Source organism: Chinchilla lanigera, unplaced genomic scaffold (genome assembly GCF_000276665.1).
Source record: "Chinchilla lanigera isolate Chin_1 unplaced genomic scaffold, ChiLan1.0 scaffold00018, whole genome shotgun sequence".
Lineage (NCBI taxonomy): Eukaryota > Metazoa > Chordata > Mammalia > Rodentia > Chinchillidae > Chinchilla > Chinchilla lanigera.
Window position 1 is genome coordinate 17,991,402 of NW_004955419.1, and position 12,701 is coordinate 18,004,102.

General features: G+C 42.5%; 1 protein-coding gene across 1 annotated transcript in view; it reads left to right on the top strand.

Moving 5' to 3' along the window:
* Positions 1 to 12,701, top strand: part of Ctnnal1 (catenin (cadherin-associated protein), alpha-like 1) — a 52,859-nt gene that overhangs the window by 16,160 nt on the left and 23,998 nt on the right. The window contains exons 7-9 of the mRNA XM_005382935.2: positions 4,485 to 4,685; positions 6,876 to 6,962; positions 11,036 to 11,194. Coding sequence (XP_005382992.1) covers positions 4,485 to 4,685; positions 6,876 to 6,962; positions 11,036 to 11,194 — 447 coding nt within the window. The remainder of the gene's footprint in view (positions 1 to 4,484; positions 4,686 to 6,875; positions 6,963 to 11,035; positions 11,195 to 12,701) is intronic.

The following is a 12,701-nucleotide window of genomic DNA, read 5'->3' on the forward strand; positions in this document are numbered from 1 at the left end:
TTATTGTTGTGTAATGATTTAGGATGACACTTCACAAAAGCAAATCTGTCACCTTAAAGCAATGCTGCCACTTAGAAACCTAATGTTCAGTAGTATTTCGCTTAGCGTTATATTTACTGAAGACACTGGCCTTGTCTTCTCTCTCTCTCTCTCTGTCTCTCTCTCTCTCTCTCTGTCTCTCTCTCTCTGTCTCTCTCTCTCTCTTTTTTCCTGGGTATTGAACCCAGGGACTTTGCTCTTAGCTACATTCCCAACCTTTTTTGAAGTATGGTCTTACTAAGTTGCCCAAGCTGGGCTCAAACTGCCTCCGGCTCCCAGAGTGCTGGAATTCCAGGCGTGCACCACCATACCCAGCTTGATTTTTGCTTGTAGTAGCTACTCCAGATCTGCTGAGCTTTAGCAGGTCTAGTTGTAGCCCCTGTTTGCAAGGAGGTTGCCCTCCATTTTTTAAGCAGTGCCATGCCATTCCTGATGACAAACAGCTAAACTTTACTTCTAGGATGTATCCCCTTCCTTGTGCTGTTAGGCTTGTTACTTTGAGACTGTAGCGAGTGTTACCGATAGTTAATGATCTAAGATGATAGTGTGCACTAACGTTTATTAAGCCTGTACTCTGTACCAGCCTGGGTTGAGCGCTTTGAAGGTATGAGCTCCTATGACCCTCACAAAAACTATTGTTATTCTCCGCACTGAACGGCTGAGAAGACTGAGAAAGAGATGAGCCTGGCTTGCGGGCCAGGGAGTGGCAGAGTTGGGATTTAAAAGTATCATGTGACTCCAGGCAGTCTGCCTTCTTGCCAGAGTCTGAGAGATGGTGAAGCTGCTCTGAGGTTGGAAAGGCCCAAGACAATCTAGTACGGTAATCCCTGACTTAGATGTACTCAAGTTGCGAACTTTCACAGGTGTACTGTAGTAGACTCACTTTGTCAGATAGGAATGAATCTGGCTTGTGAACAGTTTTCCTGGAACAGAACTCATTCATAAGTTGGGGACTTACTGTACAGTGCTGTCATAGATGGGGAAACCAAGGCCCTCAGAAGTTATCTAATATGCTAAGGGTCACCACTCTTAATAAACAGGCGTGACATGGGGATGGTGTGTTCTGTCTTGCTGCATTCTGACTCCTAACTGGGTGAAGGTCTAAGTAGGAACATCAGATGAAAGAAAGTCATAAGAACTTTTTTTAAGGGACGATGCTCTTTTTCTTTTTTAGGGACCGTGCCCTTAAATCTTTTTTGATCCTTAACTGCCCTTTGAGGTGGATATAATTATACCTTTCTCTTGAGGAAGAAAGCTAATAAGTGGTGAAAACCTTCTGTAGACCTGAAACTCTGTAGTGTCAAAGTCCATAGCTTTTCTGCTTATATCTCTGGTCTTGTTTCTCTTTTAGTGGTAAGACCTCATATATGCTCTAAGAGGGAAATGAAAAACTTTAACATATAATAGAAGGCTTTTGAGGCGCTTTGGTACACACCTGTAATCTAGCTACTCAGGAGGCTGAGACAGGAGGGTCACAAGTTGGAGGCCAGCCTAGGCAACTTAGTGAGACCCTGTCTCAGAATTTAAAAAATGAAAAAGGTTGATGATGAATGTTCATTGATAGAGTGCTTGCCTAGCATGCATCAAGGCCCTGGGCTATCCCTGGCTCTGCCACAAATACAAAGGGGTTGGGAAGAAAAGGAGGAGGAGGGAAAGAAAGAAAAAAATCTGTGGTGGATTGACAGCTGGTGGTCAATTTGTAACATTCAGCTGAACTGAATCAGCATGGCGCTGGGTGTGGGGGGCCCACCTGATGGTTGTTGCTGGCAGCATAAGAGGCAGAACTGGAGGGGAAGAAGTTTAGGTGCTGTTAAGGTGCTGTTGGTTCTCCTGGCACTGTTGGTTCTCCTGAGGAGCTTGTCATGCTGGCTTTACCTGACATGGACTCTGCTGTTTGCATCATCGGAGGGGCTCTGGACCTTGTTGTTGCTGAGAATGGCTACGGTTCACTTTGGGGGAGCTGTGGTCCTTACTTTGAGCATCACTTCCTGGCTTCAGAGGGGGAAGATTCTGTACTGTTCAGTGTCATAGTAGAAGCTTATCTTACTGGCTTTCCTGATATGGACTTGGCTGTTCTCATCACCAGAGGAGCTGGGGACCTCATTGTCATTGAGGATGGCTTTCAGGGGAGCTGTGGTTCTTACTTTGAGCATTGCTTTCTGGCTCCAATGCAGCTTCCTCAGTCTGCTGGCACAAATCCTTCATCCCACTGGCACAGACTTTCTAGCTTCCACCAGTGGCCTTTTGGGCCTTCCCAGCACAAATCCATGAAACAGACTTGCATGAGGCATTGTCATGGGCTCTAGGTCTTCAGCTGGACCCATGTAGGACATTTCCATGGGATCCAGGCTCTCAGCTGGATTCTTTGGGTCTTTAGTGTGTGGAAAGATTTCTTGCACTCTTTGTATATGATTCTTTGGGTGACTATTTTTTTCTTTCTTTTTTGTTACTGGGAGTTGAACTCAGGACCTTGCATTTGCCAGGCAGGTGCTGTGCCACTGAGCTACATCCTCAGCCCCACTTTGGGTGACTATTATAAAATAATTGTATAAATTATGTGTCCTGTATTGTATTGTTTTCCTTGCAAACTCTGACTACAACAGAATCTTATTGCCAAAGTCAGAGGTCATTTTCTGACCTCATGCTTTTATAAATGTGAAGGAGAAAAGTGTGAGGTCAGGCAGTAACTAGAGAAGTGGGCAGGACTGGAAGTAGATGTTTTGCCCCTTCCTCTGACTTTCTGTCCAGGGTGAGCAGGAGCTGTGCTCTGCCCACAGCTGTCCACCTTCTGTGCTGAGGCTTTGGAGGCAGAGCCAAAGTGAACAGACTCAAGCTCACTGTTACTGGTTTCTTTTTGGTATCTTATTTTCTTCTGATGGATAGTGCAATCTGTTCAGGGAAACTGGATACATTTGTGGTGTTTGGTATTGTAAATAAGTGGACAAATCTTATGAAAATGTATAAATGAATAGCCTTGCAAAAGATCCACAAAACTACTAACTTGCTATCTAAAAATATCTTTTTGTTCTAAAAGAGAAACATTAACATAAGTGATGAGAAATATAAAAATTCCTATTTTAATTATTTAAATTCTCAAACTCTCAGGTCCTTACTGTCCATTCTGTACCATACTGTTACCATGTCCTTTCTTAAAATACTTTGTCTACCTTAGCTGGGATGATTACTGGGTACCTCCTGGGCCCAGCAGGGAAGGGGGATGTACATACCCCTCTATGACCTTGTGACTTTCCCAAAGTTGGGTATTTCTGTGGCTCATGGTAAAATAGGTTATGTATGATGTTTAACTTGAAATATTCGTGACAACACCTCAAGTGCAAGGCAAGTATCAGCCACTCTTATCAGCACATTCATTGTGACCACTGTTGTGGACCTCGTTCCTTTTTGCCTGTTGGCCCAAGCTGTCCCTGTGACATTGTTCCTGGGTCAGAGGTTAAAGTTGAAATGGGGTAGTGTGTCTTTTAGAGCTGAGAGGAAGATGACACAGGGGAAGCAGTGTTCATCACACATTCACAAAGCTCAGGACACAGAGCTGCAGGGAATTGTTTAGGGGCTGGGGAGGTGAGATAAGCCATTTGAGATAGGTAAATACAGGACCATAGAGGATTGTATGCTATACTCTAAATGGTGAGCAGTGATTATAGGGATGTGGCAGTCTCAGAAGGTTCACATTTCAGAAAGACTATACAACCCTTCCCTTTTGGTAGAGGATGTTTAGTTCAGTGAAGTGCTGTTGGGGACATAAAACAAAAGGCAGGGAGACAGGTGACTAGCAGAGCTTTTGCTGAATTAGTGAGAGAAGAATTGAGCCCTTTCCCAGTCCCTCTCACGTTCCACCCCTTCCGCACTCATCCTTTGAGGCCAGTATGTGTTCGTATTTGGGCTTAACACATCTTCCATGACTTTCCCCAGGCATTTTCTCAGAGGCAGTTCCTTTATCTGGAGGTTGCTTCATTTTTCCTACTACTTGCTATGTGATGGTGCTCTTTCTCTATATTCACTGACCTCCTGTCTTTTTATTAACAGTTCCAGGAATGAGGCTTTGCATGACCATTGGTGATTTTTTTTACTTGTGGTGCTATTGCAGATAGAACTCAGGGCCCTTCCCTGAGCTACATCCTCACCTTAGAGACCTTTGAGACAGGATCTTATTAAGTTGATAAGACAGGATCTTACTAAGTTCAGCCTGAGCTGAACTTGAACTTGTGATCTTTCTACCTCAGACTCCTGGGTAGCTGGGTTCACAGGCATGTGCCAGGCCATTGATAACTCTTGAATGGGTCCTCCTGGGTTAGCAGAGGATATAGTTATCATTAGAGTTTGTATCTCCCCTCAGCCTGGGACAGAACTCGTTGGTGTTTTTTGCTGGCCTGCTCGGTTAGGTGGGAATCCCAACTCACATGGATCCATATCCTTTTTGTTCTCAGATGAGTATTGAAGCTCTTCGGGAGAATCCTTATTTTCAGTCCAAAGAGAACTTCTCTGCAACACTGGAAGTCATCTTGGAGCAGACGGAGGACTTCACTGATTCTGCGTACACCAGCCATGAGCACAGAGAACACATCTTGGAGCTGTCCACTCAGGCGAGGGTGGAACTGCAGCAGTTCCTCTCTGTGTGGATGCAAGCTGTAAGAACTCTTCTCAGGAAGTACCTCTTCTGTAGTGGCATTTGTCTAATGTTTTAAGAGATGTGGCAGCTGTCGTAATCAGTATGAACTTGGTTAGCATGGGACAAGGATGTCTCATCTCTTTTCTCCCTCCTAGTTCAGCAAACTGTCCCTCCCTTCCAGCACTCACAGGATGTGACATTCCTAGGCCTGTTGGTTCTCCTCCTGGCCCTTCTGGATTCTGTGCCACTGTCACCATTTTTAGCTTACCCTTGCACCTCTGGAAGATTCTGCCCCAAAATACTTCTTCAGGTGAAGAGCAGAGGGTAGACCCCTACCAGAGGTCCCTGGGACCTGAGTCTTAAGTTTGGGAGCCATTTAGATGTGCACAGTTCTTAACTCTGAGGCCAGCTGATTTATAGACACAGAGCTTTTAACACATTTACTGAGATCTGGGGGCAATGAAGACTAGGTAGATCCAGCTGGCAGGTAACAGAACTTTTACCCTTGCAGATTTCTGATCTACACTGGTGGACCTCTGATTGTAGGCTTTAGATAGGCCCTGGTGTGCTTAAAACATGGGAGACTATTGCGGCAGGAGCACAATGGAAATGGCCAACATATGTGTTTCCAGCAAGGAGATTATAAAAGGAAGAGACAGAGACCTGAGACGTGTCTGGCACCATGCGTTTATTCCTTAGACCCAGATGGTGTCAAAATAGTATTTCATATGGCTTGCAAGACACAGCAGGGAGAGAACAAATGGGCGTTGTGAACAGAAGCTTTGTCAGTCAGGGTGAAGAAGGAGGGTGAGCATGGCTGAGATTGTGCAGAACGGAGCAGAAGTTTGCTTCTTGGTAACTAGATTGATTAATACATGAAGACTAGATAGGAATCACAGGTTTTCTGGGTATTTTCTTGCCATCACAGCTGTGCAAATTGTCTTATTAACAGGGAATCTTCCCCTATGGTAGTATAAAAGATTTGAGCACTATTTATGTTTAATTTGAGTTATTTGTGTTATATCAACACTGTAAATTGCTTCTGTGTTAAATCTTAAGTTGAACATTAGCTTTTTTTTTGCTCAGTGTTGAGAATCTGATTCTGTCAGTTCTTACAAGTACAGATAACACCCTTCATGTATTTCACAAGCATTCAGACACTGATTCTTCACCAGATGTACTTTTTACTCCTTTACTTTCTTTTTCTTTGCAGTTATTACTGAGTACCTTTTATATTCTAGGCACCAGAAATCTAAAGATGAATGAGATAAAAGCTTTGCCTATACTGTCTTGATTTTACAATATAGAAAGAAGTGGGAAAAGGTCAGTCAAGGGAAAAATGAAAAACCAAAACTATCAATACCCCAAAGACGGTATAGACATGTGAAAAGGTTTGAAGGAGGATTAATTCTTACTTATGGAGAGAAATCAAGAAGGCTCCATGAAGGTACTAACATTTAACTTTAACTTAGTTTTCAAAAAAATCCAGCACCTATGATCCGCCAGGAGCTGTGGGTTCAGTAGTGGTCCCAGCCTTCATGGGCCTTACATGGTAACACAGACTTTTAAGTAAACCGAAATGTAAGACAATGTGATTGCAAACTGGGATGGTTACTTAGAGAAAAGATTAGAGTGGGTGATGAAAAGGGCCTAATTTAGATTGGGTGATTTGATAAGGACTATCTGAGAAGGAGATATTTATGTAAGGTAATAGATTTTTATGTAAGATGAACTGGAAATTATGTAAGTTGAATACTATTTAGCAATAAAAAGGAGCAATTTTAATAGTACAGTAATATGGATAAATTACAAAAGCATTATACTGAATGAAAGCCAGGTGCAGATATTTATGCAAGATGAATTGGATTTTGCTTAAGAGTAAAGGATTGAGTATTTCATGCATGCACCAGTTCCAAAAAATGAACATCAGTATTTTTGTATTATGACATGAACTAATATAAAAAGATTAATGTTAGACATGATGAATTTATTAAAGAAAAGTTGGTTTAAAAATCACCTGTTTATAGTTAGTGTGGAGAAATATAATCAAATAACTAAACTTCTATTTTTCACTCTAACCTTAAACATGTAAAATTTTTAACTATACTTTTATTATAGTAACGTGGTATTAATATTTATTCTAATTTATAGTTCAAATGAAATTGTAATAAAGAGATGCGGTAACACCAATTATTCTTGCAATTTTTAGCAAAGCAAGAAGACCAAAAGCATTGCTGAAGAACTGGAGCTCACGATTTTGAAAATCAGTCACAGTCTCAATGAGCTCAAGAAGGAAGTAAGTATAGTGGAAAATTTAGCCTTTTATAATTCTTTGCTAGTTTTCATGTTACATGAGATGTAGGACATAAATGTATATTACAGTGTCCCTGTGACTAGAAAATGATTTAAGAGTTTCTTTTTGTCATTGTTAGTTTGAAGCTACCATTTAGTGGTGCTGCCATTCTCAAAATTTGTGTACATGAATCGCTCATAGCAGCTTTATTTATAATGGCCAAGACTGGAAGCAACCTAAATTTCTTTCAATAGTGGTGTTGATAAATGACTTTTGTTATAACTCTACTAAATACTATTTAGCAAAAAAGGAACAATTTCAGTGCGTGCAGTAATATCCGTGAATCACTAAGGCATTTTACTGAATGAAAGAAGCCAGATGCAAAAGTATGTGCAAGTGTGTGTGTGTGTGTGTGTGTGTGTGTGTGTGTATTTCCACTTAGGAAAAATTCTAGACATGGCAAAATTAATTGCAAATGATAAAAATCAGATCAGTGGTTGCCTGGGGTCAGAAACTGGGAGTGTTTACTACACAGTCCCAGTGTGTAGGGCATAGAGGGCCTTTTTGGGGTAATGCAAACACTCAAAATAGTGATTGTGGTGATGGTTACACAGCTGTTGTGTTTGCAAAACTCATCTAACTGTACCTTTAAACTGGGTGATTTTGTTGTACTAAGATTATGCATCACTAAAGTAGATTTTTTTAAAGTATCACTTGGGCTGAAAAGATTTCCGAGTTTCCAGATAAAATTTGGTCATCTTTTGACTTCTGGTCCACTGGAGTCTTGTGATCACTCTTCATTCACACACTACTGTGGGGCTGTTTCTGTAAATCATGTCTGGGGACACAGTTCTGCCATTTGTCTAGACACTGGCTTCTCTTTCTGTCTGTAGCAGCACAGTGGGTAGTTGTTGTGAAGCCTCTGTGTCCTGAAAAGCCTAAGGTATTTGTTGCCAGGCTTTTTACAACTCTGCTTTCAGTTGTGAGATACAATCTCAGTCCAAAAATAAGAATGTTCACTCTGGTGTATTCATCAGTATTTTAGTCTCCATTCAGCTGTAGGACTTTTGTATTAGTTACCTTCCCATGGCAGGGATAAACACCTGCAGCTTAATGGAGGCGAGGTTTATGTTGGCTCACGGTTTTAGAGGTTCAGTCTCTGGGTAGCTGGTTATAAAGCAGAGACAGCATGGTGGATGGGTATGACAAAGGGAAGCTGGTCAACCATGGCAGCCAGGAAGCAGAAGGAGAAAGGAGGAGTTGTCCTTCCAGGTCACACCAACAGTGAGCCAGCCCCTCCAGCAGGCCACACCTCCTAAGAGCAGTGCATTGAGCTATGAACCCTTCAGTCGATGAACCCACTGATGAGGACAGCACCCCCATGAGCCGGTCACTTTCCCGAAGCCCCACATCTGAATGTGTGAGTCTCGAGGGACATGGCAGATCTAAACATAACACACTTTGCAGTCACCTGCACTTCTTATCCCCCTCCTACAGCTTTTGGGTGAAAGATGTGGTCTCTCCTCTCTTTTTCATTACTGTTGTTCTCCGTGATGTCACTGCTGTTACTGACATGTGCCAGGCTGTGCAAAGGGAGAGGAAAGAGGGTTGAGAATAGAAGATTCTTGGAGATAGTTTCCCTTATATGACGACTTTGGGCTCAGTAGACATTGAAAACTGACTTTCTCCTTCGTGGATGCTCTAGGATGTTTCTCAGAGGCTCTCCTTCTGTCACCCTCCCGGGTCACTACTCCCTCCACTTTGGGGGCTGCTGGAGCAGTCACAGTGGTCACCCATCAGCTCTCCAGGCAGCTCCTCCTCACAGAAACCTCTCCCCTTCCCTATCTCTACTTTTATGTCTTTGAAGCAGTAAAGGCTCAGGAGAATGAAATAGGTTTTGGATGTTTCTTTTATGTATTATGTACAGTGATCTCCTTCACATCGTGTGTGGTACTGACACCTCTGTTGAAACATCTGTTTCAACATCCTGATAAACATAAAAGGACATAGCTTTCTGTTCTTTAAAAAACCTACCTATTCAATTTTAGCTGAACTGTTGCTGAGTCCCGAACTTTCCGTACAGCATAAAATCGTTTCAAGATAGACTTCATTTTCGTAGCCCTTCAGTGGGTATAACCACATCACCCTTGGAGAATTCTCACGAGGACGGAGGAGGAGGATGTATGTAGAGCCACTCTCAGGATATTGCACAGAGCAGGAGCTTCATGTTTGTACTCTTTTCTTCCCTTACAGTTGGTAGTGAAACTGTCCCTAGAACCATTTATAGGAGTTATATGACCCTGGCAAGCCATGCAGTCTCTATGGACCTCTCTCATAGTCTGTAAGATAAAGGCTTAGTGTGGGGTATTCCCTGGGCCCTTCTGGGTAAACATAATCTTTTTAAGTTCTTACATGGCATTTAATTTTCAAAGGAAGAGGAATTTTAATGTTTTTGGTTTTGGCTATAATTATTTTCACTTAGTTGCCTGAATGCAGGCAACCCTCTTGTTAATTTTGTAAAAGTCCTGTAATTTGAATCGACGTTGGATTACTTTCAGAAAAAAGAAATTTCTTCATTCAAATAGGCTTAGCTCAAAGTCAAATTTTCCTTAGAACGATATTTTCAGATCTCTTGCTGGAAAAATCCAAAATCACCTGTCACTCTGGTGTATTCACCAGTATTTTAGTCTCCATTCAATTGTAGGATTTTTGTATTAGTTACTTTCCCATGGCAGGGGCAAAACACCTGCAGCTTAAAGGAGGGTGGGCAAGAAGGAAAGATTTTGGAGTTAATAATATCAAAAATTATCCAGTGAGAGTAAGCTGTGCTTCCAATCCATGCCGCCAAATGAAATAAAGCCTTTAGGTTTTTGTTATCCTTTATCTTTGTTTTTTCTTTATCTTTGTTTCTGCTGGGAACTAGGGATTTTTTCCCTCTTCTTTTTTCTTTTCTTTCTGAGACAGGGTTTTTCTGTGTAATTCAGGTGAGCCTTGAACTCACTAGGTAGCCCAGCTTGGCCTCAAACTTATGATAATTCTCCTGCTTCAGCCTCCTGAGTGCTGGGATGACAGGCATGTGTCATTATGCCTGGTGCAGTTTGTTCTGGATAGCAGACTATCATAGACTGTAACACCGAGGGCAGGGGTTGGGTCTGTCTTGTCATGGAGGTTTGTCCAGCCTCCAGTACAGTGTCTGCTGTGATGCTGGTATTTAGTAACATTTTATTGAATACCTGGTTGAATGAATTTCACATTGGTACTTCAGAAGCATGCTAAGAAGCTTACGAATGATTATGAACTATTTGATGCCTCTTAATGCTCTGAATGCCATATTCTCAATACAGTTCCACCTTTTCAACTCCTCTCGAGCCCTGAATGGTATCATGGATTGCACCCAGGGCCTTGTTCATGCTTGGCAAGTGTTCTATCTCTGAGCTACAAATCTAACTCTCCTCCTTCCCTTCATTTTGAGACAGATCTTGCCAAATTGTTCGGGCTGGCCTTAAATTTGCAATCCTCCCACCTCAGGCTCTTTGATAGCTGGGAGTATAGGCATGTGCCACTGCACCTGGCTGCTCACTAACTTTAAGAGTGGCAAAAGCTCTGGGTGCCATGATGTACATCTGTAATCTCAGATACGTGGGAGGATTGCAAGGTGAAGGACAGCCTGGGCAACTTAGTGAGACCTTGTCCAGAATAAAACAAAACAAAACAGAACAAAAAGCAGCAGAAGCCTTTGTCACTGAGAAGCTGTGTGGAAAGAGCTAGTTGATAATAGGATGGACAAGGTCCTGGGCTTCTCAACCTCTGGATGACCAGGTCATCTTCCATGAACAGCAAAAGTGCTAGCATCAGGGATACAGATGAACAGATGCTACCCTGCCCTCAGGAGGACATATACTCTCACTAGTGCTACCCAGCTTCTGCTATTATGAGGGGAACTTTCCCTTGGGGGATCAAGAGGGGCCACTTTTGAGGTTTGTAGTCTTTAGTTCTTAAAGTACTTGTCAGGTGCTTGGGCATAAAACCTTGTTTGTTTTCTTTCCTTCATCACCCTTCACCCCCAACACCTACAGCTTCATAGCACAGCAATGCAGCTGGCGGCAGAACTCTTAAAATACCATGCAGATCATGTGGTTCTAAAAGCGTTAAAACTCACTGGAGCAGAAGGAAATTTAGAAGCTTTGGCTGAATATGCCTGTAAACTCTCTGAACAGAAAGAACAGCTTGTTGAGGTGAGTAATAGGTTGTGTGCTAAAGAAAATGTAGTTTACAATTCAGTAACTAAACTGTTGAGAGAATATTAACATGAATACAGCTTTGGTTAATTTCTCTGAGCATTTTCTGTGTCTCTCCCTTGGAATCTTGAAGGTATAGTGTACGTTTGCTCTGTTCTTAACAGCCTGGCATCTAAACAAAGCAACAAAAAGCACTAGAAGCCAAGCGCACTGCTTAATCTTTTCCCTCTTTCTCTCGGGGGATTACACCTTGGAGTAGGGCACTAGAGGGCCATTGTGAGTCTGCTTCTGACTGAATCTGTTAGGGCTTCAGCAGGAAAGAGATGACCCACTCCAAGATCATTGAGAGAGGGTTTCGTAAGGGAGCCGTTTGGCACCTTGTAGATGGACTGTGGGGAAACCAGTGAGACTGCAGTGATCGGGGTGAGTGATGGCAGGGCTGGTACCACCTGGCCCAGATTGCTGGGGTGGAACCTGGAAGGTTCTCTGAGAGCCCCTTGAAGGGTGGTGGTGTTTGGACCAGGCACGCAGACGGCCCAAGGAGCCCCTGCAGGGAAGGGCCATGGGAGTAAAAGCCTTTCCCTCCTGCCTCGGCTCTTCTGTAGCTGGGCTTCCCACTGGCCAGACACAGCAGTAGACGACCTCAGTCTCCCGCGGCGAAAAGCAGATTTGAGAAGGGAGGAGAGAGGATGAGGAGGGACGAAGAGGGGACATCTTGCACAGGATTTGTCCTCTGACCCTCTCCTTCTGTGCCCCAGTCAGTCTCTGTCGTGTGTTACTGGTACCTCACCTGCTACTTTTGTTACAATACCAAGTGGGCTCATCATTTGAGGTGGTGAGCAAGGCTTCCGCCTAAGGAAAATGTCAGAACAAGTCTGAACCTGTGTACTCTGTGCACGAGGCATGTCCTAGGCAACACGGATATAGACGCAGATAGGCACGCCTACCTGTCTTCATGTTAACATACCCTGCTCAGCAAACCTCAAGACTCATGGTTAAAAGGAGCTTTAGATGAGTGAGGTCAGCGTCTTCTCCTGCACTCGTTCACAGAGCAGCCTAGAAACCTCTAAGGAACATTCTTAAAATGACTAGAGATTTATTTCTGTAATTTAATACATTTGATGCTGTTGTTTATAAACCAAATATTTTGACTATAGAAAAACTTGCTAATTTTAGAAATCCTGAAGCAAATAATTTTTAATAGTCAAAATTTAAAATTTTTTCTGTTTTAAGCTTCAAGACATTCAGAAGTTTGTGCATATACCATAATTGCTATTTTATAAAATATGTGTGTACATTTGAAAATGATGACATGAGAATCTGCACAAATGAATATTCTGTTAGGAGATATTCAGGAGATTGAGGAGATTGAGTTATTTTATATGAATTTTCTGTAATATTACTTTGTCTTGATAATTTTCAAAAGCCTTTTAAAATTAATATTCCATTTACTACTGTCCCTGTCCAGTGTTATATCCAAGGAAAAATAAAGGACAGATCTTCC